Source organism: Podarcis liolepis (genome assembly GCF_965112155.1).
Source record: "Podarcis liolepis genome assembly, chromosome: 18".
Lineage (NCBI taxonomy): Eukaryota > Metazoa > Chordata > Lepidosauria > Squamata > Lacertidae > Podarcis > Podarcis liolepis.
In genome coordinates, this window is record NC_139572.1 from 4,764,690 (window position 1) to 4,790,404 (window position 25,715).

At 48.7% G+C, this 25,715-nt stretch overlaps 1 protein-coding gene across 4 annotated transcripts in view; it reads right to left on the reverse strand.

Moving 5' to 3' along the window:
• Positions 1–5,785: 5,785 nt before the first annotated feature.
• CERS4 (ceramide synthase 4) overlaps positions 5,786–25,715 on the reverse strand; it is a 95,520-nt gene continuing 75,590 nt past the window's right edge. For all 4 annotated transcript variants that reach the window (XM_083484013.1, XM_083484011.1, XM_083484010.1 and 1 more), the window contains exons 4-11: positions 25,063–25,181; positions 19,193–19,250; positions 18,480–18,530; positions 16,264–16,356; positions 15,802–15,930; positions 12,187–12,293; positions 10,475–10,631; positions 5,786–9,521 (exon numbers count right to left, since the gene is read on the reverse strand). In XM_083484013.1, coding sequence (XP_083340139.1) covers positions 9,333–9,521; positions 10,475–10,631; positions 12,187–12,293; positions 15,802–15,930; positions 16,264–16,356; positions 18,480–18,530; positions 19,193–19,250; positions 25,063–25,181 — 903 coding nt within the window. In that variant the 3' untranslated portion in view covers positions 5,786–9,332. The remainder of the gene's footprint in view (positions 9,522–10,474; positions 10,632–12,186; positions 12,294–15,801; positions 15,931–16,263; positions 16,357–18,479; positions 18,531–19,192; positions 19,251–25,062; positions 25,182–25,715) is intronic.

A 25,715-nucleotide genomic window follows, 5' to 3' on the forward strand; every position in this document is an offset into this window, starting at 1 on the left:
AAAAAAAACCTGCTACAAACTTTCACTGATTCGTACTCTGTCCCGCCTCCCCCCCCGCACATCTGTTCCTAGAAGCTCCGCCCCCCTCCCACCAGCCAATCGCTGCTCTCAAACGCCAAGCGGCAGCGGGGGCCCCCCCTTTATCAACGCATTCCAAAGCCCCTTCCCCCTCTGGCTCGGAGCCCGGAGGGGGCTGGGGCCGGAGGGGGGGCTAACTTCATTCATGGGGTGTTAACACAAAGAGAGGGTCCTGGGGGCGGGGATGGGGTCTGAGCGCAAGAGCCTGGGAGGCTTGCAAGGGTTAAATTGCAATTTTGGGGGGATTCCTTCCCTTTCTGCGAATCTAGAAGTGTCCTTTAAGGATGTCTCTGCTGCGCGGAGGGGGCTGTAATTATAGGAGCCAACTCCTAGGGCAAGCATCCCTTCAGCCCCCCCAATAAAATAATTGAGAGGGGGGCAAAGGCGATGGCCTGTTGTCTGTGTCCATGGAGTTTTCTTGGCAGGGATACTGGAGTGGCTTGCCGGTTCCTCCTCCAGGTGGATCACGTTTGGGCAAAACTCTCCCCTATGACCTGTCCCTCTATGGCGCATGGCTCATAGCTTCCCTGAGTTATTCAAGCCCCTTCGCCACAAAGGATAATTTGGTCAGAAGCGCAACATCAAAAAAAGCTAAGATCATGGCCACTGGTCCCATCACCTCCTGGCAAATAGAAGGGGAAGAAATGGAGGCAGTGAGAGGTTTGACTTTCTTGGGCTCCATGATCACTGCAGGTGGTGACAGCAGTCATGAAATTAAAAGACGCCTGCTTCTTGGGAGAAAAGCAATGACAAACCTAGACAGCATCTTAAAAAGCAGAGACATCACCTTGCCCACAAAGGTCCGTATAGTTAAAGCCATGGTTTTCCCAGTAGTATGGAAGTGATGTATGGAAGTGAGAGCTGGACCAGAAAGAAGGCTGGTCACCGAAGAATGGATGCTTTTGAATTCTGGCACTGGAGGAGACTCTGGAGAGTCCCATCGACTGCAAGAAGATCAAACCGATCCATTCTGAAGGAAATCAGCCCTGAGTGCTCACTGGAAGGACAGATCCTGAAGCTGAGGCTCCAGTCCTTTGGCCACCTCAGGAGAAGAGAAGACTCCCTGGAAAAGACCCTGATGTTGGGAAAGATGGAGGGCGCAAGGAGAAGGGGACGACTGTTATGTAGTGTAGTTTCACCCTGGGCCAACAGGGGGATACTGTATATAGTTTTCACTCAGGTCTGTAGATAGTTTTCACTCAGGTCCGCGGCAGTTATTTTAGGCGGGAACTCTGGGCTGTGGTGGTTACAATGTTGACAGCCGGCTGCCTATAAATACAGGCCGGCTGAGCTGTTCTCAGTCAGTTTTATTCCAGCTTACCACAATAAAGAGCTACTTGAAGAAATCGCTGTGCCGGCTGCTATGTCAACCCACGACTTAACAACGACGGAGGACGAGATGGTGGGACAGTGTTCTCGAAGCTACCAGCATGAGTCTGACCAAACTGCGGGAGGCAGTGGAAGACAGGAGTGCCTGGTGTGCTCTGGTCCAGGGGGTCACGAAGAGGAGGACACGACTAAATGACTCAACAACAACAAAGTTGATACGAACTGCCATTCAAATGCTCTGCGTGCACTGCATCGTGTGATCCAATTATGTGGGGCGAGGCTTACCTGCTCTCCCCCCCCCCAAATTTATTCAAGTTGGCTCACTTGGCTCTAATTATTCTTAATGGGACTTAAATTTGGCTGCGGGGTAGCGGGGGGGGGGGGGGGAGAGAGAGACGATGCGTCTTCGTTTCAGTGGCTCCCAGCATCCTCCTTGGCTCGGGAGGAAGGGGCTCCTTTCGGAAGGAGTGGGGAGCTCCTGTCAATTTACTGGGGGCTGCAGCACTAGGATGCATTGGTTGGCTGGGGGCAGGGCGGTGTAGTGGTTAGAGCAGGGCCGGCTGAAGTTGATTTGGCATCGTTTTGGCCACAAAACGACACCTCTGCACCCACCGCCAAGGAAGAAGGGGTGAGTGATTTGGAACAAGGTGGGGAAATCAAATTAAACAATCTTACCTTTGTGGGGAACGTGGAGAAAAGGGGGGACAGAGAAAAAGTGGAACTGCTCAACAGCTACTTTGCCTTGGGCTTCACCCAAAAGGTGAAAGCAATGCCCAACCTGGTGCCAGGGAGGAGGGAGGCTCCAACTGGGTTGCTTGGCTGCGTTGCTCACCCAATAAGGAGTCTAAGAACGACGGGGGGTGGAGCTTGCATGCCTTGTGCCGATCAAATCGGCCGCCTTGCCTGGGGACTCGCCTTTGCTCAGCGCTTCCCAGCAGAGAGGTGATGGTGGTTTCCCTTGCTGCATCCCCTTTGCCGGGTTGCTGTGCTGTGGGAACCACCGCTTGAGGCTTCGTTTGGCTGCTGGCTGGGCTTTCTGCCTTTGGCTCGGAGGGGCTCAGAAGTTGAACATACCTGTGCCCTGAAAATCCCTTATTTTGGCTGCTTATCCCTTATTTTTGAGGGTGCTGGTCCCTTATTTTCAAATCTGTAAGTTGACAGCTATGGTTGGGCATCCGCCATAGGGCCATCACGACTTGCAAGTCTGCTTAACATCTATATGAAGCCACTGCAAGGCGTTCTGGAGCGCAATGCCATTTGTATTGCTGATTGCACACGTCCATTCCACCATATGATTTGAATAACAGGACACGGGCATCTGTATCCCATAATGGGACACGGCTGGCACTGCAGTCTAAACCCCTGAGCCTCTTGGGCTTGCCGATTGGAAGGTCGGAGGTTCGAATCCCCTTGACGGGATGAGCTCCCATTGCTCTGTCCCAGCTCCTGCCAACCTAGCAGTTTGAAAGCACACCAGCGCAAGTAGATAAATAGGTACCACTGCGGCAGGAAGGTAAACGGCGTTTCCATGCGCTCTGGTTTCCATCATGGTGTCCTGTTGCACCAGAAGCGGTTTAGTCCTGCTGGCCACATGACCCGGAAAGCTGTCTGCGGACAAACACCGGCTCCCTCGGCCTGTAAGTGAGATGAGCGCCGCAACCCCATAGTCGCCTTTGACTGGACTTAACCGTCCCGGGGATCCTTTACCTTTTAACCTTTTATGATTTGAAGAAGCAGAGTTGGTGCAAATTCTGGACCAGTTGCGAGCTGAATAAAGGCCAATGAAGGGAGAGGCTCTGGTTCACAGGATGGAAGAAAGTTTCTAGCTTTAATCATCTACATGCGCTCTAACTGGGGCTACCTTTGAAGGTGACCCGGAAACTGCAACTAATCCAGAATGCGGCAGCTAGACTGGGGACAGGGAATGGCTGCTGAGACCATATAACACAGGTCCCAAAAGGCTCTTCACTGGCTCCCAGTATGGTATGCAGGCTGAGACCCTCCCTGCCCACAGACTGTCTTGCCAGAGTGGTGCATGCTCTGGTTATCTCCCGCTTGGACTACTGCCACGCGCTCTATGTGGGGCTACCTTTGAAGGTGACGCAGAAACTGCAATTAATCCAGAACGCGGCAGCTAGACTGGTGACTGGGAGCGGCTGCTGAGACCACATAACACCGGTCCTGAGAGATCTGCATTGGCTCCCAGTACGTTTCTGAGCATAATTCAAAGTGTTGGTGCTGACCTTTAAAGCCCTAAACAGCCACGGTCCTGTATACCTGAAGGAGCGTCTCCACCCCCATCATCCAGCCCGGACACTGAGATCCAGCGCCGAGGGCCTTCTGGTGGTTCCCTCATTGCGAGAAGTGAGGTTACAGGGAACCAGACAGAGGGCCTTCTCGGTGGTGGCGCCTGCCCTGCGGAACACCCTCCCTTCAGATGTGAAGGAAATAAGCAGCTATCTTCTCTTTAAGAGACATCTGAAGGCAGTTTTTAATATTTAATGCTGTGTTGTTTTTAACACTTGATTGGAAGCCGCCCAGAGTGGCTGGGGAAACTCAGCCAGATGGGCGGGGTATAAATAATAAATTATTATTATTATTAATCATGCCTAGAATGTTTTTTTAATATATATGCGAATAGTGCTTAGAGGTTAAATAACAGGTTTTTTTTTTTTAATGAATGACCAGCTGGAATGAAAACTGCTCATAGGAAGGCACATTTTGAACTGTACCTGTTGCGTCCCAACAGCAAATTATCATTCTGTGTCTGGGGCTGGGGCTTCTCTCCTGATCTATAAAAGCAGAATAGGAGAACATAGAAAAAACTCTACCCATCTTGTCCAGAATCCTGTTCTCACAGCAGCCGACCACATGCCACAACGGGAACTCCAAAAACATTGCTGTCTGGAGCAAATCATTAAGCAAACAGTCTGTGAGCACCTAGAAAGGAATGCTGTGATCACCAATAGTCAGCATGGGTTTCTGAAAAATAAGTCATGTCAGACTAACCTGATCTCGTTTTTTGACAGGATTACAAGCCTGGTAGATGAAGGGAACGCAGTGGATGTAGCCTACCTTGATTTCAGCAAGGCATTTGACAAGGTGCCCCATGATATTCTTGTAAAGAAGCTGGTAAAATGCGGTCTTGACTCTGCTACCACTCAGTGGATTTGTAACTGGCTGACTGACCGAACCCAAAGGGTGCTCATCAATGGTTCCTCTTCATCCTGGAGAAGAGTGACTAGTGGGGTGCCACAGGGTTCTGTCTTGGGCCCGGTCTTATTCAACATCTTTATCAACGACTTGGATGATGGACTCATGGGCATCCTGATCAAATTTGCAGATGACACCAAACTACAAGAAAGAAGATTCCACCTAAACATTAGGAAGAACTTCCTGACAGTAAGAGCTGTTTGACAGTGGAATTTGCTGCCAAGGAGTGTGGTGGAGTCTCCTTCTTTGGAGGTCTTTAAGCAGAGGCTTGACAACCATATGTCAGGAGTGCTCTGATGGTGTTTCCTGCTTGGCAGGGGGTTGGACTCGATGGCCCTTGTGGCCTCTTCCAACTCTAGGATTCTATGATTCTGTATTAGGAATTCTAGATAAAGATATCCCAAAAGATAAAAGTAACTTATTTCTATACGCGACAACAGCAGCAAGGATTTTGATTGCTAGCTATTGGAAAGAAGACAGCAACCCAACAAAACGAGAACGGTTGGGGAAACTTTGTGAGTACCTGGAATTAGCAAAACTGACGGATATAATAAGGAGAAAATCCAAAACTATGGTTATGAAGCAATGGGAGTTCTTAAATGATTACTTACAAAACCAGGGCTCAACTACAAAAATCTGGTTGTGTTTAGAATAATTAGAATACTATAAAAAATACAAAGTGAGACATTAAGGAAATCCGAAGGGAAAATATGAAGAACAGAGGTTCTGATGAACGGATTATTAAAAACGCGTGAGGTAAACTGTGGAAGTTTTTTTTTAAAAAACAACAACAACAAAACCCCCCCCAATTTATTTAAGGTAGATAAGGACAAGATGAAATTATACAATTGAATATAAATATAGATTGGAAATGGCTATGTATTGTGAGTACTTATCTACTTTAAAAAATTTTCACTTATGATATTTTTCTCTTACTTCTTTATTCTTTTTTTCTTTTTTCTGATATCTTATCTTTCATTTTACTGCTTTATTGTGAATAGCATTTTATAGAGGTATAAATAACTGCAAATATGAAAAGAGACAAAATATTCTCTATTCCCCCCCCCCCTTGGTTAGATGTATTTTCTTTTTCTTTTGTAGTGAATATGTATGCTTTCTAATTTGTACTTAAAAAAACAAAACAAAACATTGCTGCCTCTGACTCTTAAATCAATGCACTTTTAATAAGATCGACATCCGAGTCCTGTTGGTGGAAGGGGGGAAAAGTCCTTTAATCTTGCCTTGATGGAAAACCGACGGCTCCCCCCAGTGGTAATTTTGAGGAAAGACACATATTAGTCTGTTCAGAAGCGGCTAGACAGGTCATGATGGCATCTGTATCCCATTCTAGAACCAACCTCCCAGACCAGGCCCCCGGTTACAGTAACTTTTGCATTGTTTGGTTACACGTGCATTCGCCAAGAGTTAACAGGTAGCTCCTCCCTGACATGCAGCGGTGTCCGGCAGCCAACATGCAGCAGTAGTTAGTAACTTAACAGCATATTGGATTGCTGCCATGCAGGAGCGGGTGGAATTTGACAGCTCGCAATGAGATGCTTGCACCTTTTTTTTTGCGTGAATGTCCCTAGATTCGTTACTGGAAGCTGTCCTGGTTTTTCCCCAACCCCCACCAATATATGTTGGTCCCGGAAGTGGAATAGGATCCCAATAGCAGCTCTCCTTCGGGGCCCAATCCACCACGGCATTCTCCTATAAAAGGCCCACTGAAATGAACGGAAGGGGTTGATCCTGGCCTAACACTCCGATTCCAGCAGAGCTTTGCTTATGGAAATGTCAATTATTGACCAAAGGTAAAGAGAACCTCGGTGCTGTTTTATTTTAAGAGATCTATGAAGCGGGGAGGACAGCTGAAAAGAATGCCAATGTATTTAACATCTGGCAAACCCTGGGTTTCAGATAGTACATAGGTAGACGAGTCTCAGAAACCTGGGGCTCCATTTTCCCAGTGCTTTTGTGGCTATGGTGGCACGTTGACCAGAAGTCATGTATTTAGCGTTAACTCTGGAAGTGACTACAGCGGTACCTTGGTTCTCAAACGCCTTGGTACTCAAACAACTTGGAACCCAAACACTGCAAACCCGGAAGGAAGTGTTCCAGTTTGCGGACTTTTTTCAGAAGCCGAACGTGCTCTGTTTTGAGTGTTACGCTTTTGTTTTGAATGTTACACTCCCAATTTGATTTGCATGCTTCCGTTTTAAGTGTTACACTGAGGTCTGTCTGTTTTTGCTATGTATTTTACGGCTCTTTTTGTATTTGTGACTGTGTGGAACCCAGTTCAGCTACTGACTGATTGTGTGACTGTAGTACATTGTTTATTGCTTTCATTTTATGGATCAATGGTCTCGTTACATAGTAAAATTCATGTTCAATTGCTGTTTCAGGGGTTGTTTTTAAAAGTCTGGAACGGATTAATCTGTTTTGCATTACTTTCTATGGGAAAGCGCGCCTTGGTTTTGGAACGCTTTGGTTTTGGAACGGACTTCTGGAAAGGATTAAGTTTGAGAACCGAGGTACCACTGTACTTAATTCTGACCACATTAAGCCTCCTGACGTATATTTTGCTTTAGGAGGCTTACAGTTTGGTCAACATCGAGCATATATTTCCAGAGTTGACGCTAAATACATTACTTCTGGTCAATGAAACATCATAGCCATGAAAATTTGTGTCTCAGGCTTTTTTAGACTCACTAACCCATGTGCTATCCAAAACCAAAGGGATGAATTGGTTGCCAAAATTAAATATTTCAGTTCTCCCACCCCATGAATGAATATGTTGGGGACAGACAAGGGCTGTTTGTTTTCATCTCAGTCTATCTGTAGCGCTTCCTATTTTGGCTGTCCTCTTTTGGAAACTGTACGCTGGGGAACCCAGTGCTTTTCAGAAAAGGTTGTGACCTCCAACATCAGCCAGCACTGGTCAGAGACGATGGGGCCGAATAGGATCTCAACAGCATCTCAACCTTCCTCATCCCTAAACTCAGATGGACCTCTTCTCTTGGCCAAATTTAGCCACACCTTTTCTCACGATCTTACCTTCCGTGGAAATTGTGCAGCAAAGACCCCCAACCCCTTGCGGTGGGCTGTGTCGTCAGGCCAGACTCACACGCCTCATCCACCGGCGGCTCTCCAAACCAGCTTTTTAAAGATCCCATTGGGATTCAATCCGGATATATTGAACGCACACAGGGTGCGTTTCTCATAGGGCACAAGCCAAAACTGCGGTGGTGATGGTGGAAGGAGGGGGCGAGGGGAAGAAGTTTCTTCTCCTGGTATGTCCCACGGAGGACCTTATGGTCTTCAAACAAAAACATCCTGAAGGTCCCAGGCCACAGAGAGGTTAGGATGGCCTCAACCAGAGCCAGGGCCTTTTCGGCTGTGGCTCCAATATGGTGGAACGCTCTGTCACAAGAGACTAGGGCCCTGCGGGACTTGACATCTTTCCGCAGGGCCTGCAAGACAGAGCTGTTCCACCCAGCCTGACTCCCTCCTTTGGCAATCTTCACAGAACTCTAGCCCAATGGTTGCCATCAATTTGATTTGGAGTAATTTTTTAATGAAATGATTTTAGAATGTTGCATTATTTTACTGTTGTTAGCCGCCCTGAGCCCGGCTTCGGCTGGGGAGGGCGGGATATAAATAAAAAATTATTATTATTATTATTATTCGTGTTTCCGACGGGGATGCGCTAAGAGCGAGCAGATTAAAACGGAGAGAGGCAAATAGTTTTTTTTGCTTTTTGTTTTGCTTTTCTTATCTGCAATGACTTTATTGGTTCCAGCAATTTAGTGCACCCTCTCCCTGTCTAGGTCACTGGAATGGGGACCCCACCTCTCCCCTGTGCTCCCCCCCCCCGCAACCCGTCCTCAGGAAGAGGTCAAGTCCTCTTTTTCCTCGGGATTAGCCAGTGGTCCACTCAACACAGGCGTAAGACGCTCACACAAAAAGCAGCAGCGGCAGCGGTAGCAGCAGCAGCAACAACACCATCCCCTCATCGTCTCGTTTCTTCTCCCCATAGAGACAGCAGTGTCCTTCTCGCTCCCTTCTCCTGGAGCGCAGCTTCAAAACACAGACCTTCGACAGCATCCTCTGTCCAACGGCAGCGACGACCAGCCTATTCCTTCTTGGCTAACCCCACAACCCACCGCAAAAAAAACCCCCCAGGCAGACCGAGGACTCGGTACTTGCGTCGCCTTAGGACGCATCGCCGCGTCCCCTCCGGACGGAGGCTCGGCCCGGCTTCTGCGAAGACGTCATTGCCTCTCCATCCCACCCCTTCTGATTCAGGAGTTGGGGTCCCTTGTTTTTTAACCCGCCCGCTTTTCCAGCTGGCTGGCGGAAGCGAAAACAACCGATTGGGTGGGATTCGAACGGGTCGCTCGCCCACCCAGCAGCCTTGCCGAGCTGTACTCAGGACCGGCTGAATAGAACGGGGGAAGGCTGCCTTTACATTCCACCCAACGCCACCCCTCCCCGCCAGACCTCGCGGCGACCGACGCCGCCCACAGGATAATATTGCGAAAAGAAGCACAGTCCATTGGTGGTTTGGTTTTCTTGTTCCTGCAGGGAGGAGAGATTCAGCTAGGAGGCTATGTTCGCGCCCTCGCGGGCCTACAAGAAGGAAAGACAAGCTGGTATGGACACAGGGGCAGGGTTGGTTAAGGGGGTGGGCAGTCGATGGCGCCAGGCTTGAGTTATCTGGTTTTGGCGTCTCCGTTGGCGGCGGGGCTCCTGCCATTCAGTTGCAGTGGGGGCTGCTTGCTGATGCAGCTGCCACTGGGCTCTGAGTGGATGGTGCCATTCATCTTGGCTTCCTTCACTTGCCTTGCCTCGTCGTCGCCCTTCTCGCTTTCGTCCGAGTCGCTCCGGAGATCCTTCTCCATCTGCCGGAAGAGAAATAGCTTTGGTCAATGGCGGCGGCTGCCCCTTTCCCTCTTCTCTGCTTCTGCGGTTCGATTTGGAGCGCTGGCAAGGAGTATTCCTTGACCAGGGCTGGATGAACCATTGCGCAAAATCAGCCCGTGCTTTAGGCAGCAAGGGCACCACAGAAATCTCCCATTGTCAGGATCGTCTCCACCCCCATCGTCCAGCCCGGACGCTGAGGTCCAGGGCCGAGGGCCTTCTGGTGGTTCCCTCGCTGCGAGAAGCCAAGTTACAGGGAACCAGGCAGAGGGCCTTCTCGGTGGGGGCACCTGCCCTGTGGAACGCCCTCCCACCAGATGTCAAAGAGATAGGTTCTGGTTATCTCCCGCTTGGACTACTGCCATGCGCTCTACGTGGGGCTACCTTTGAAGGTGACCCGGAAACTACAACTAATCCAGAATGCGGCAGCTAGACTGGGGACTGGGAGCGGCCGCCGAGACCACATAACACTGGTCCTGAGAGATCTGCATTAGCTCCCAGTACGTTTCTGAGCACAATTCAAAGTGTTGGTGCTGACCTTTAAAGTCCTAAACGGCCTCGGTCCAGTATACCTGAAGGAGCGTCTCCATCCCCATCGTCCAGCCCGGACACTGAGGTCCAGCGCCGAGGGCCTTCTGGCGGTTCCCTTGCTGCAAGAAGCCAAGTTACAGGGAACCAGGCAGAGGGCCTTCTCGGTGGTGGCACCTGCCCCGTGGAATGCCCTCCCACCAGATGTCAAAGAGAAAAACAACTACCAGACTTTTAGAAGACATCTAAAAGTCTTCTGGGCAGCTTCCAACAGAATATTAAAATACAATAACCTATTAAACATTAAAAGTGTCCCTAAACAGGGCTGCCTTCAGATGTCTTCTAAAAGTCCATTAAAACTTTAACTTAACCCGCCCACTGACCATTGCCCAATTTCGGTCCCTACCGTGCCACTTTTGACAAACTTGTAGACCATGTGGATGATTAAGAAAGACCAGAAGATGTGGAGAAGTTGGAGAATCATCAGAAGGGCATTCATGAAGTAATAGCCGAAGAAAGGCTTGTAGAGTTCCATTGAGTAGTAATACGTGTTGTAGATGACCCTGCGAGGAAGTGGAAGGGATTAATAACAACAACAACAACAACAACAACAACAACAACAACAACAACAATTTATTATTTATACCCCGCCCATCTGGCTGGGCCTCCCCACCCACTCTGGGCGGCTTCCATGGAAACCAAAAATACAGTAAAATATCACACGTTAAAAACTTCCCTTTAGCATTGAGCAGCCCTTCCTTTATTTAAAGAACAACAATACAGTTTAAAAGAAATTTCCACCACAAGCGAGTCGTAAAAATGTGCATATCGATTGTCTAAGTCAGGGGTCAGCAAACTTTTTCAGCAGGGGGCCAGTCCACTGTCCCTCAGACCTTGGGAGGGGCGGACTATATTTTGAAGAAAAAATAATGAACGAATTCCTGTGCCCCACAAATAATCCAGAGATGCATTTTAAATAAAAGGACACATTCTACTCATGTAAAAACACGCTGATTCCTGGACCGTCCGCAGGCCGGGTTTAGAAGGCGATTGGGCCGAATCCGGCCCCCGACCCTTAGTTTGCCTACCCACGGTCTAAGTCCAAGGCATGCCTTCCAAAAGTCCCTATTTTCCAGGGACATTTCCTGGATTCGCATTTTACATTGATAATTTTATGGATCAATGGTCTCGTCCGATCGGAAAATTCATGTTCAATTGCTGTTTTAGGGATAGTCTGGAACGGATTAATCCGTTTTGCATTACTTTCTATGGGAAAGCGTGCCTTGGTTTTGGAACGCTTTGGTTTTGGAACAGACTTCCGGAACGGATTAAGTTTGAGAACCAAGGTACCACTGTATAACATAAATAGATTGGTTCAGGTCCTACCCTTAGGAGAAAACGAAATTGCTCCATCTCTCATAGAACAGCCCTTCAGACCCCTATCACATATAATATCTCAGTCTCCTCTTTGAGCTAAACGTAGGCAACTTCCTCAACCATTCCTCATAAAGCTTAGTTTCTAGAGGCCTGGTTGCGCTCTGCACACGTTCCAGCTTGTCAATGCGAATTATTCGACTGATTCGTTGATTTCTATACTGCTTAAAGGTAAAGGTAAAGGGACCCCTGACCATTAGGTCCAGTCGTGGCCGACTCTGGGGTTGCGGCGCTCATCTCGCTTTACTGGCCGAGGAATCTGGCATACAGCTTCTGGGTCATGTGGCCAGCAGGACTAAGCCGCTTCTGGCGAACCAGAGCAGCGCATGGATACACCGTTTACCTTCCCGCCGGAGTGGTACCTATTTATCTACTTGCACTTTGACGTGCTTTCGAACTGCTAGGTTGCCAGGAGCAGGGACCGAGCAACGGGAGCTCACCCCGTCATTGCGGGGATTCGAACCGCTGACCTTCTGATCGGCAAGTCCTAGGCTCTGTGGTTTAACCCACAACGCCACCTGCGTCCCTTTCTATACTGCTTAATATATATCAAAAATCTCTCTAAGCGGCATGCAAAAAACAACAACAAAGCAACAGCAGACAGGTCCCACCCACCGGAGCAGGGGGGAAACCAAGATTTCTTCGTTTTCCATCCCTTGAGATATTTGAAGGTGTCTTACTTACTTGTAGGGGAAAATAACCAGGCGGGTGAAAAGGAAAACAGCAGAGAAAGTGAGGAAAAGGATGTCACATACACGACGCCATTTCAGATAGTTGAATATCTTCGTGGGCTGGAGAAGGGGGGTGGGGGGAGACGGGGGGAGGAAAACGACAGAGGGACACAAATGAGGTTTCCTTTGCAACTACTATTCAGTTTGTGACCGGACTGCAAAGTTTCTCTGAGTTTTCAGTGCAAACTCCAAATATCACAGTGAACTGCCGTGGTGGCTTGTGTCCTTTGGGGTGGGTGGAAACCAGGGAGCCCCACAGGTAAAGGTAAAAAAAGGTAAAGGACCCCTGGACGTTTAAGTCCAGTCAAAGGTAACTATGGGGTTGCGGCGCTCATCTCGCTTTCAGTTCGAGAGAGCCGGCGTTTGTCCGCAGACAGCTTTCTGGGTCATTTGGCCGGCAGGACTAAACCGCTTCTGGTACAATGGGACACCGTGATGGAAACCAGAGCGCACGGAAATGCTGTTTACCTTCCCGCCAGAGTGGTACCTATTTATCTACTTGCGCTGGTGTGCTTTCGGACTGCTAGGTTGGCAGGAGCTGGGACAGAGCAACGGGAGCTCGCTCCATCAAGGGGATTCGAACCACCGACCTTCCGATCGGCAAGCCCAAGAGGCTCCGTGGTTTAGACCACAGCGCCACCTGCGTCCCAACAGTAGGCGACACCAGAGCCACTGATTCTCATATTGCGCCCTCCTGCTCTTCCCTGCTGAGTTCTGCAAAGGGCAACTGTGAGTCTATGGAAGAGGAAGAATCTGCCCCCTCAAGTTGGCATAGCCAGACAGGGTGCTTGGACTGGCTGTGATTGATGGGGCAGTTTGCCACTCACCTTGTTATAAAATTTCAGGGTGCCCTCACATACCCATCACACACTCCCCAGAAAGCCAGATTGTTTCAAGGTATGGCAAAAAAATAAATATATTTCTAACTATATCTGGCAAGGGGGAAAACCCGAGAATAAAATATTGATAGATGCAAAAGAAAGAGGTTTTTCCCCCTTGCCAGATATGAGATTATATTATGAGGCATCCCGTCTTTGTTGGTTGAAGGAATGGATGACATTAGAGAATTCACATATATTAGACCTAGAAGGTCATGATAATATTTTTGGCTGGCACGCTCATCTATGGTGTGAAAGGGTGGAAGTCCATAGGGATTGAAATCAATTTCCATCAGGAGTGGGGCCGATACAAGAAACTGGAGTTCAGCATCCACATCTAGGTATTGGGCAAATTCACATGAGAGGATGCATCCAGGGCAGTGTTTCCCAACCACTGTTCCGCGGCACACTAGTGTGCCGCGAGATGTTGCCTGGTGTGCCACGGGAAAAATTAAAAAATTCAAAAGATTTTTTTTTTAAGTCAAATTTTCGATTGGGGCGCCGTCACTAGATGACCCCTGGGGTTCCCTCCCTCCCTCCCGCTCTGCGCCTCCCTCCTCCTCCTCCTCCTCCGGGGAGGCCCTTCCTGGCTCTCGGCCAAGGCTTGGCGGCTGCCACTCACTCACTCGCTCGCCCACCCGTCCCTCCATCCCTGCACCCGGCCTCTCCCCCTCCGTCCCCGGCGCGGGGGCTGCCGGGATCCGTAGTCCCCTTGACCTTGGGCTCCGCGCCCGCGCGGGGTGCACGAACTACGTTTCCCAGCGTGGCCTGGCGGGCCGGGCGTTTTGTTTGAAGCGCTCTTCTCCCGGCCATGGAATGAGCGCAGCGACGGCGGCTGGGCAGGCAGGAGCTCTTCCACGCAGACCCCGCGCAGCCTGCCTGCGCCCCCGCGGAGATCGGGCAGCAGGATGGAGCCCGGGGATCCCCGTGGAGGCGGAGCGGCGGAGGCTGCCCCCCAGGTAGGGCTGCGTCGGGGTTTTTTTATTTTTGCAATGCTGCATCCGCGCCGGAGGGGACGCATCGGACCGCAGGGAGACTCCTTGGCGGGCGTGCAATGCAATGCATGCGTGCAGGCGTTGCATGGAGTGCAGTGCAATGCAATGGCAACGCGGCGCCCTGCATGCATGCATGCAACTTCCACTGGTGCTCCGGACTTGGCAGGTGAGGGGGGTCCCCAGTGGGCGGCAGAGAGAGGCCGGGAGGGCGAAGGGGAGCCGGGGGGGAGCAGCGCTGCTCCCCGAGCCGAGCCCGGGGGGAAACTTCGGCGTCATTGCGCCGGGTGTTGGAAGCGGAGGCTGGCGGGGGCCCCTCACCTGCAAAACCTGGTCGCCTCTCATATATTTCATGCATTGCATTCATCGCCCGCTTTCTCCTCCAAGGAGCTCCCGGGGCGCGCGTGGTTCTCCCCGTGTTATCCTCGCAACAACAGCCCTGCGAGGTGGGTCAGGCGAGTGGCCCAAGGGAGCACCCAGGGATTGTCCTGGCCAGGTGGGGTGATTTGAACCCTGCTCTCTGCCCGGTCTTCGTCCTCATTTAGCCCCCACATGTGCATGACTGTGCATGACTGAGGTTTTCCCCCCTCGTCTTGGCTATGGTGTGAGTCTGTGCTGTTAATTAATGGGGTTCTGCCTTCGGAGAAGATGAGCCAGCCCTCAAGGAGGTGATTATGTAATTTGCTAGCAATTCATGTCCCTCCCGGCGTGACACTGCGCGCTGACGTCACGGGGCTGTAATGGTGGTGTGCCTCGAGATTTTTTTCATGAAACAAGTGTGCCTTTGCCCAAAAAAGGTTGGGAAACACTGATCCAGGGCCGGCTTACCCATAGGTGCTAGGGGTGCGGGGCACCCGGGCGCTGGGCTCTTAGGGGCGCCAGGCCGAGAGTCCAGAGCTGAGATTTGGAGTCAGGGGATTGAAGAGCCAGGCCAGCCGACAGCCGAGTGAAGCAGAGCTCGTCGAAGCGCCACAGGCTTTTATGCTGTGGGCACTGAGGCAGCCAGCCGACTCTGCCCTTCTGGGATTGGCAGAGTCGAGGCCTGCCCAGCGCATGCAGGCTGCTCACATGAGGCGCATAACTTCCCTGCCAAGCCTCTGCAGGGATTACTCTCTTCCCACAGTGGCATAGTTGTCAACCGTCCCTTATTTGGCGGGAAAGTCCCTTATCCCAGCGCCGTGTCCCGCTGCTGTCCCTTATTGATGATGTCCCTTAAATTTCCCGGGTTTCACAGGAAGCAGCTCCTCTCCCTCCCTGCCGGCCAGGGAGGAGGGAGGCTCCAACTGTGTTGCTTGGCTGCGTTGCTCACCCAATAAGGAGTCTAAGAACGACTGGGGGGTGGAGCTTGCATGCCTTGTGCCCATCAAATCAGCTGCCTTGCCTGGGGACCCGCCTTTGCTCAGCGCTTCCCAGCGGAGAGGTGACGGTGGTTTCCCTTGCTGCATCCCCTTTGCCGGGTTGCTGCGTTGTGGGAACCACCGCTTGAGGCTTCGTTTGGCTGCTGGCTGGGCTTTCTGCCTTTGGCTCGGAGGGGCTCAGAAGTTGAACATACCTGTGCCCGGAAAATCCCTTATTTTGGCTGCTGATCCCTTATTTTTGAGGCTGCTGGTCCCTTATTTTCAAATCTGTAAGTTGACAGCTATGGGCTAGGCCAGCCCCTCTGGGTTTTCCCCCTTCTGGGGCAGGGGTGTCGCTTACCTCCAGGAAGCAATCGGACGCATCGTGGATGACCATGACGAGGGTACCAATACGGATGTAGTTGGCACAGTAGGAGAAGCTGATGAGGAAAATCGTGGCTGCATGGTGGACAATTTGTTCGCTGAAGTCCTATAGTGGCGGGGGAAGAGGAAACAGCAATGGACCGTGTTAATTCTTCAAACAGCTCTTGTTTATTCAGAGGCCAGGACAGAACTGAACTGAAGGGTTCAGTCAGCCTGCTTATATAGAGCTCCAGTACAACGTAACTGTAACAATTTTCTAAAACTATCCAATCACTGAACGTCACTTTCGATCCCTTATTTGCATAACTATCTACAGTATCCCCCTGCTGGCCCAGGGTGAGAACTTCAGTACATAACAGAACGGCTGAGGTACCACTGTACTTAATTCGTTGTTGTTTGAGTCTCGACTGACTGCCTCCCGTCCAATGCTTCTACTTACCTTTCGCTTGATGTCGAAAGGCAGTGTGAAAACCAGCGAGCAATAGAACGAGAGTTCCAACATGTAGTAGCTGAAGATGGAGGGGAGAAGTGGCTGCAGGGCCAGAAACGAGAGGCGTAGGAAGGAGAGAGAGAAGGAACGTTATTCTGATAAATCTGAAAACACATCTCAAGGCTAGATTACCGCCGTGGGCTTTGCGTGGGGCTGCCCTCGGGCCTGGTCCGGAATCTCAGTCCGTTAGCATTTAATAATAATAATAATAATAATAATAATAATAATAATTTTTATTTATACCCCCCTCTCCCCAGCCAAGCCCGGGCTCAGGGCGGCTCACAAGCAATAATAAAAACAAGTTGAATGAATACAACTTAAAAACAAGATTAAATTACAAGATTAAAATAGTAGCGCGGAAATGAATGAAACAAGACGCTGTATTGTTTTTAATATTCGTTTGGAAGCTGCCCAGTGTGGCTGGGGAAACCCAGCCAGATGGGCGGGGTATAAATTTATTTTTATTTTTATTTTTATTATTACCTGTGTCAGCCATAGCAATAAAGCAGGCATGTCCAAAGACTGTTTTGGGGGCCTAATTCGGCCTTCAACCCTAAAAAAAACTCAACAACTTCAATCCTGAAATAAAAAAATTCCTTCCAGTAGCACCTTAAAGACCAACTAAGTTAGTTCTTGGTATGAGCTTTCGTGTGCATGCACACTTCTTCAGATACACTGAAACAGAAGTTGCCAGATCCTTCTATATAGTGAGTTGCAACTCATTACCAAACTTAAAACCATGGAGAGACCTGGTCTGAACAAAGACATTGGATTCTTATCTCATTATACATGACTAAGCCATTTCTCACCTTCTCACCCCTTGCCTTTTCCTGGAAGACCTATTGCAGTCGTTAAGAGTCGTCAACAGGCTCATCTCAGCTATCTGCCAATCTCCCATTCCCACCACCCTTCTGAGTAATACCCCTCCCCACCTTCTCACTATATAGAAGGATCTGGCAACTTCTGTTTCAGTGTATCTGAAGAAGTGTGCATGCACACGAAAGCTCATACCAAGAACTAACTTCGTTGGTCTTTAAGGTGCTACTGGAAGGAATTTTTTTATTCTGACTATGGCAGACCAACACGGCTACCTATCTGTAATTCAATCCTGAAACTTCAACAACTTTGGTTGACCCTCATGCATGTTTACGTCATCAAATCTGCCCCTCTTTGAAAAAAGTTTGGGCACCCCTGCAAAGCAACACGACGATAAACAAAGAATAGAAATAAAAAGTCAATTATATAAAACGCATTTTAGGGTTTTGAATCAATAGTCAAATAGCGGATCGTACTCTGATTGCCCCAGCTAGAAACCTTGCCACCTTTGCTGTCGCCTTCTCATCTTGATCTGCCAAGAGAAAGGACACTGGGGCAGTGGCTGGGCGACCCGGAATGGACAATAAAAGAAGGGTGATAATCTCATCCCTCAAGTCTTTATGAAGAATGCAAGCCAGAAGGCATGCGCCACCGATCTGGTACTGCCATCACCACAGGGACATAAACGTTTTCCGTTTGGAATCTGTTGGAATCGTCCCTCAAAGTCCAGCCGAGGGCAAGACATTCAATCTTGTGAGAGTAAAATCCCGTCTATGTTTTAGAATTGCTAGGTTATGCAGAGAGGGTGCCGCAGAGTCGAAATGGGAGGGTGGAAAATAGTCGTACCACGGGCAAAATTTCCTTATTGTGGCCCAGTTGTTCTGACGCTCGATTATCATTTAGGCGCTGACAAATTGGACCGTTTACCAAAGCGAGTACCGTATTTTTCGCTCTATAAGACCACAAGCCACACTTAGTTTTTGGAGGAGGAAAACAAGAGGAAAAAAATTCTGAATCTCAGAAGCCAGAACAGCAAGAGGGATCTCTGCGCAGTGAAAGCAGCAATCCCTCTTGCTGTTCTGGCTTCTGGGATAGCTGCGCAGCCTGCATTCGCTCCATAAGACGTGCAAACATTTCCCCTTTTAGGAGGGAAAAAGTGAGTCTTATAGAGCGAAAAATACGGTACCTGTTGTGGGGATAAACCACAAGAGTGAAGTGTCTGATAGACAATTTTAGCCCAGGCGCTCGTGCGACAATCCTGCAGCAGATTCTTAGTGCAGAAAGTATTGATCTGATGTGTAGAGATCTTTCCTATTCTGATTAATTCAAGAAGCTTCTCGGCTGCTTACCTGTTGCGGATACCTGACCCAACACTCGCGGTGGTCCCAGAACCAGGGTTTCTGCAAGGAGACAAAAATCTGTAAGAATAATTGCACATATCTCTATTGTCCCATATGCCCCATAGGAAAAGGGGTGGCAGCCTGCCTTTTGGAAAAGGAGCTACAAAACTGAAAAGTTTCCCTTCAGATGTGAAGGAAATAAGTAGCTATCTTATCTTTAAAAGACATCTGAAGGCAGCCCTGTTTAGAGAAGTTTTTAATACAGTGGTGCCTCGCAAGACGAAAAGAATCCGTTCTGTGATTCTCTTCGTCTAGCGGTTTTTTCGTCTTGCGAAGCAAGCCCATTGACGGATTAGCGGATTAGCGCTATTAGCGGCTTTTAGCGGCTTATCTGCTGATCGGATCAGCTGATAAGCGGCTTAGCGGCTTAGAAAAAGGGGGGGAAGGGAAAAAAACCAGCAAGAACTCGCAAGACATTGTCGTCTTGCGAAGCAAGCCCATAGGAAATTCGTCTTGCGAAGCACCTCCGAAACGGAAAACTCTTTCGTCTAGCGAGTTTTCCGTCTTGCGAGGCATTCGTCTTGCGGGGCACCACTGTATTTAATGCTGTATTGTTTTAAACACTCAATTGGGAGCCGCCCAGAGTGGCTGGGGAAACTCAGCCAGGTGGGCGGGGTATAAATAATAAATTATTATTATAAAGTGCTGTTGTTGCAACTCACGTCGTGAAGGACTGCCAAACCGGTGCAAAAGGACGTGTAGTAAAACGTGCACCTCCAGCTGGAAGAGAATAAGAAAAATCAGGGCAGATCTGTGAATTCATGACTCGGGAGAAGGACTAAGTCAGACGAACAGCAAACAAGAGTCCAATGGATACAACTTGTTTGTTTGTTTTAAGAAATAATAAATTTTATTAGTATTTTCCACACACGAAAAAGATCAAAAAATAACAATACACAAAACACAAAAACCACCATACCAAAAAACCAAACAAATCCATATCTTACAAGTTAATAATATAAACACTAAAAAGAAAAACAAACATTGACTTCCACCATTCCAACAGCACCTCCTTTATCTCTCATTGTGTCTTCCTGTTTTCCTGTTTTCCTGATCATCTCTATCCTAGCATCTAGGTATAAATCCCTCTTTCTTATCCTTTCACTTCACAAGGTTATTCCAGACTCGGCCAGATTTCTGTCCACGAACCTTGGCTTTTAAGGTATTCATTTAGGCACTCCCATTCCTTTTTCACTTCACTTTTTGGTTTTCGTCTTCTTATATCTGTCAATTTGGCTAATTCTAAATATTCTGAAAGCAGCTCTGTTTAGGGAAGCTTTTAATGTTTAATAGGTTACTGCATTTTAGTGTTTTGTTGGAAGCCGCCCAGAGTGGCTGGGGAAACCCAGCCAGATGGGCAGGGTATAAATAATAATAATAATAATAATAATAATAATAATAATAATAATAATAATAATAATAATAATAATGGCAGTCCAACTTTTTATACTAAGTGGGTTGCAAGAAGTGCTTTGACATAGAACCCAGAGACCGTACGCTGAATTAAATGTCCATATCTCACATTAAAGGGTTTGCAGTATATTTATTATTATTTAATAGGCACGATTAATATATTTAAATGTAATCAAATAGGTACAATTAAACACACAATTAATAGATTTAATGAATTTAATTATTAAACAAATTTTATACGCCATCAGATGCATGCAATTTCATCAACAGCACATGACACCAGAAGATGTTTAAGGCTTTAGGATGTTGCTAGATAATGCAGCCGCGTCTGCATTTTGGTGCTCTGTTCAGATGTGGAAATATGGAGGATAATAAAGTTTTGCTTTTGTGTACTATGCTCGAACCTCTATTGGCATACGGACGAGATTGCAGCAGAGCTGAATGCAATAAAACCGCTCAGCAAAATTTGCATCTTAATACTTTTGTTAATGTTGCGTAATGTTCACAAACCCTCGTGTTGCAAAAACCTGGCTGCTGTCTCCATCTAATCTCCATCCTGAGTAAACAACAGGAAGGATAAATTTTATCCGAGCGCCGTTCCCTGTAACAACCAACCAATTAGAGAATTTAGATCGAACGGTCTGATACCAGGGGCTGAACAAAACCACACACAGGGCTGAGTCTAGATTATATGATAAAGGTAAAGGTAAAGGTCCCTTTGACAGTTAAGTCCAGTCGTGTATGACTCTGGGGTTGCTGCGCTCATCTCACTTTACTGGCCGAGGGAGCCGGTGTACAGCTTCCGGGTCATGTGGCCAGCAGGACTAAGCCGCTTCTGGCAAACCAGAGCAGCGCACGGAAACACCGTTTACCTTCCCGCCAGAGTGGTACCTATTTATCTACTTGCACTTTGACATGCTTTCGAACTGCTAGGTTGGCAGGAGCTGGGACCGAGCAACGGGAGCTCACCCCGTCGCGGGGATTTGAACCGCCGACCTTCTGATCGGCAAGTCCTAGGCTCTGTGGTTTAACCCACAGCGCCACCCGCGTCCCTTGCCTTCAGTGACTTAGGGCGTTTGTCCGCAGACAGTTTTTCCAGGTCATGTGGCCAGCATGACTAAGCCGCTTCTGGCGAAACAAGAGCAGAGCACGGAAACACTGTTTACCGTACTTTTCGCTCTATAACACGCACCAGACCATAACACGCACGTAGTTTTTAGAGGAGGAAAACAAGAAAAAAAAATTCTAAACGAAATAGTGGATATATGATTTTCGTGGTTCATGCTGTGGCCACAGACATGTGATCTGACAGTGAGTTTGGAGTAGCCCAATGCAAAAATCCTGAGGATCCATGTGGATCCATGCTTTGTAACCACGGAGGAGGGAAGGAAGGGGAACCATGGATCCTCTGCTCACGACTGCAGCAGATCCCCCCTGCCACCCGCAGGCATTCGCTCCATAACACGCACAGACATTTCCCCTTACTTTCTAGGAGGAAAAAAGTGAGTGTTATGGTGCAAAAAATACGGTACCTTCCGATTGGCAAGCCCTAGGCTCTGTGGTTTAACCCACAGCGCCACCCGCGTCCCACATAGCCATCTTCAAACGATCTCAAGAGCAGTCAAGTGGAGCAATTTGTTTTCTCCTGCTCCGGAGGGCAGGACTCGAACCCATGGCTTCCAGTTGCAAGAGAGGAGATTTCGACTCAACAACAGGAAGAGCTTTCTGGCAGCAAGAGCAGTTTAACAGCGGGAACGGTCTCGCTCGGAAGGTGGTGCACTCTCCTTCCTCAGAGGTTTTTAAGCAGAGGTTGGATGTCCATCTGTCATGGACTCTTGAAATGTGATCCGTGCATTGCAGGGGGTTGGACTAGATGGCCCTTGGTGTCCATTCCGCTCTATAGCTGTATGATTCGAAAATGGTCAACCAAAATGGTCAAAGGCCTCGAAACGATGCCTTATGAGGAACGGCTAAGGGAGCTGGGCATGTTTAGCCTGGAGAAGAGGAGGTTAAGGGGTGATATGATAGCCATGTTCAAATATATAAAAGGATGTCACACAGAGGAGGGAGAAAGGTTGTTTTCTGCTGCTCAAGAGAAGCGGACACGGAGCAATGGATCCAAACTACAAGAAAGAAGATTCCACCAAAACATTAGGAAGAACTTCCTGACAGTAAGAGCTGTTTGACAGTGGAATTTGCTGCCCAGGAGTGTGGTGGAGTCTCCTACTTTGGAGGTCTTTAAGCAGAGGCTTGACAACCATATGTCAGGAGTGCTCTGATGGTGTTTCCTGCTTGGCAGGGGGTTGGGCTCAATGGCCCTTGTCGTCTCTTCCAACTCTATGATTCTATGAAAAGCGAATACTGATCATATTCACCGGACTGATATCTGTCCTACACCTGAGATGAGTAAGGGAACATTTTTGTGCTTATGCTCTTGCTTCCATTTCTGTTTAAGTCCTCTGGCACTCCTGAAGGCACTAACATCCTGATCAGCTCTAAAAATGTTTTTAAAGGTAAAGGGACCCCTGACCATTAGGTCCAGTTGTGACTGACTCTGGGGTTGAGGCTCATCTCACTTTATTGGCCGAGGGAGCCGGCGTCCAACTTACAGGTCATGTGGCCAGCAGGACTAAGCTGCTTCTGGCGAACCAGAGCAGCACACGGAAACGCTGCTTACCTTCCCACCGGAGTGGTACCTATTTATCTGCTTGCACTTTGGCGTGCTTTCAAACTGCTAGTTTGGCAGGAGCAGGGACTGAGCAACTGGAGCTCACCCCGTCGTGGGGATTCGAACCGCTGACCTTCCGATCGGCAAGCCCTAGGCTCTGACCATTTTAATATTTTGTTGGAAGCCACCCAGAGTGGCTGGGGAAACCAGCCAGATGAGCGGGGTATAAATAATAAATTATTATAATATTATTATTCTTAACCCCATCGCGGGGATTCGAACTGCCGACCTTCTGACCAGCAAGCCGAAGAGGCTCAGTGGTTTAGATCACAGCACCACCCACATCCCTATTATCATGTCTATGGGAAATCAAAACTCCAAGGGTAAAATTATCCGCTTTAGAAGTAAACCCACGTTAAAGGGAGGGGAGTGGAATTTTTCCTAATCTTGCATTCTATCATTTGGCAGTCCACTTGAAAGCGATTGCTTAGGCGACAAATGATCATGTCCCTTAAGGAAAGGTTATTGGTAATAGATTGTTCTAGGACAGCGTTAGCAATTTTACTTTGGGTAAGGATGAGATAAACCATAATTAAAATGTTCCGGCATCTTGGGTCACACGAAGGCGGCAGCAGCACAAACTGTTCAGGAGAACATTTAGTCAAAATATGTATCTGAAGAAGTGTGCATGCACACAAAAGCTTATACCAAGAACAAACTTAAGGGTACAGGTAAAGGGACCCCTGACCATGAGGTCCAGTCGTGGCCGACTCTGGGGTTGTGGCGCTCATCTCGCTTTACTGGCCGAGGGAGACGGCGTACAGCTTCCGGGTCATGTGGCCAGCATGACTAAGCCGCTTCTGGTAAACCAGAGCAGCGCGTGGAAATGCCGTTTACCTTCCCGCTGGAATGGTACCTATTTATCTACTTGCACTTTGACGTGCTTTCGAACTGCTAGGTTGGCAGGAGCAGGGACCGAGCAATGGGAGCTCATCCCATTGCGGGGATTCAAACCGCCGACCTGCTAGGGTCTGTGGTTTAACCCACAGCGCCACCCGCCTCCCTTAAGAATAAACTTTGTTGGTCTCTAAGGTGCTACTGGACAATTTTAAATATATTTTGACTGCGTCAGACCGACACAGCTACCTACCAGTGTCAAAATATGTAGCTCTACTTGATTTTGCTAATGGCAACAACACTTTATTTATTATGTGCTGCTAATAGGATTCTATTCTTCTATAGGATTGTTGTTGTTGTTTAGTCGTTTAGTCGTGTCCGACTCTTTGTGACCCCCTGGACCAGAGCACGCCAGGCACTCCTGTCTTCCACTGCCTCCTGCACTTTGGTCAAACTCATGCTGGTAGCTTCAAGAACACCATCCAACCATCTCATCCTCTGCCGTCCCCTTCTCCTTGCGCCCTCCATCTTTCCTAGCATCAGGGTCTTTTCCAGGGAGTCTTCTCTTCTCATGAGGTGGCCAAAGTCTTGGAGCCTCAGCTTCAGGATCTGTCCTTCCAGTGAGCACTCAGGGCTGATTTCCTTCCGAATGGAGAGGTTGGATCTTCTTGCAGTCCATGGGACTCTCAAGAGTCTCCTCCAGCACCAGAATTCAAAAGCATCCATTCTTCGGCGATCAGCCTTCTTTATGGTCCAGCTTTCTCTATAGGATTAGAAGACATCTAAAGGCAGCCCTGTTTAGGGAAGCTTTTAATGTTTAATAAGGTAAAGGCACCCCTGCCCGTACGGGCCAGTCGTGTCCGACTCTGGGGTTGTGCGCCCATCTCACTTAAGAGGCTGGGGGCCAGCGCTGTCCGGAGACGCTTCCGGGTCACGTGGCCAGCGTGACGAAGCTGCTCTGGCAAGCCTGCACCAGCGCAGCACATGGAAACGCTGTTTACCTTCCCGCTATAAAGCGCTACCTATTTATCTACTTGCACTTAAGAGTGCTTTCGAACTGCTAGGTGGGCAGGAGCTGGGACCGAAGGACGGGAGCTCACCCCGCCGCGGGGATTTGAACCACCGCCCACGCGATCGGCAAGTCCTAGGTTATGTTTAAAAGGTTATTGTATTTTAGTGTTTTGTTGGAAGCTCATGGGGCCTGCTGCTGCCGTGCCGCCGGAGCACGATTTCTGTTCTCATCCTGAAGCAAAGTTCTTAACTTGAAGCACTATTTCAGGGTTAGCGGAGTCTGTAACCTGAAGCGCATGTAACCTGAAGCATATGTAACCTGAGGTACCACTGTAATAGGGGAAGTATGTATATTAAGAAATGTATATTAAGAGATTAGATTGGAAAATTTTCAGACAGGATTGATGGAAGTCAAAAAATTGTATAAGGTGCAGAAGTATGTTTAATTAATGTTGAAAATGATATGTTAAAAAACTAATAAAATTATATATATATATATAAAAGAAATATCTTAAACTGCGTGAGTGTTTTGATATTTTTTACCTGGCTTCGCAGAACTTCTTGGTCAAGCTGGGCCGGTCCTGGTTACGGCGATATCGGAACCATCGCTCCACCTGCCTGGGCTGTAAGTCGCACTGTTTGGCCAGACCGACGAGTTCGCCCTGAAAGAGAGGCCAGGGAACAGGTAGATTGCAGTAGATCACAGAACCCCCCCCCCAGTCTAAAAAACTAACTAACTCAACAACTTTTGCTTGCTAAAAAAAGCTCAACAGCTCTGGCAGATCACCGCCTGTTTTGTTATACAGTGGTGCCCCGCAAGACGAATGCCCCGCAAGACGGAAAACTCGCTAGACGAAAGAGTTTTCCGTTTTGGAGGTGCTTCGCAAAATTACAGATGGTTCATTACAGATGGCTAACATGGCTAATATAGAGGGATGCAGGTGGCGCTGTGGGTTAAACCACAGAGCTTAGGACTTGCTAATCAGAAGGTCGGCGGTTTGAATCCCTGCGACGGGGTGAGCTCCCGTTGCTCGGTCCCTGCTCCTGCCAACCTAGCAGTTCGAAAGCACGTCAAAGTGCAAGTAGATAAATAGGTACCGCTCCAGCGGGAAGGTAAATGGCGTTTCCGTGCGCTGCTCTGGTTCGCCAGAAGCGGCTTAGTCATGCTGGCCACATGACCTGGAAGCTGTACGCCG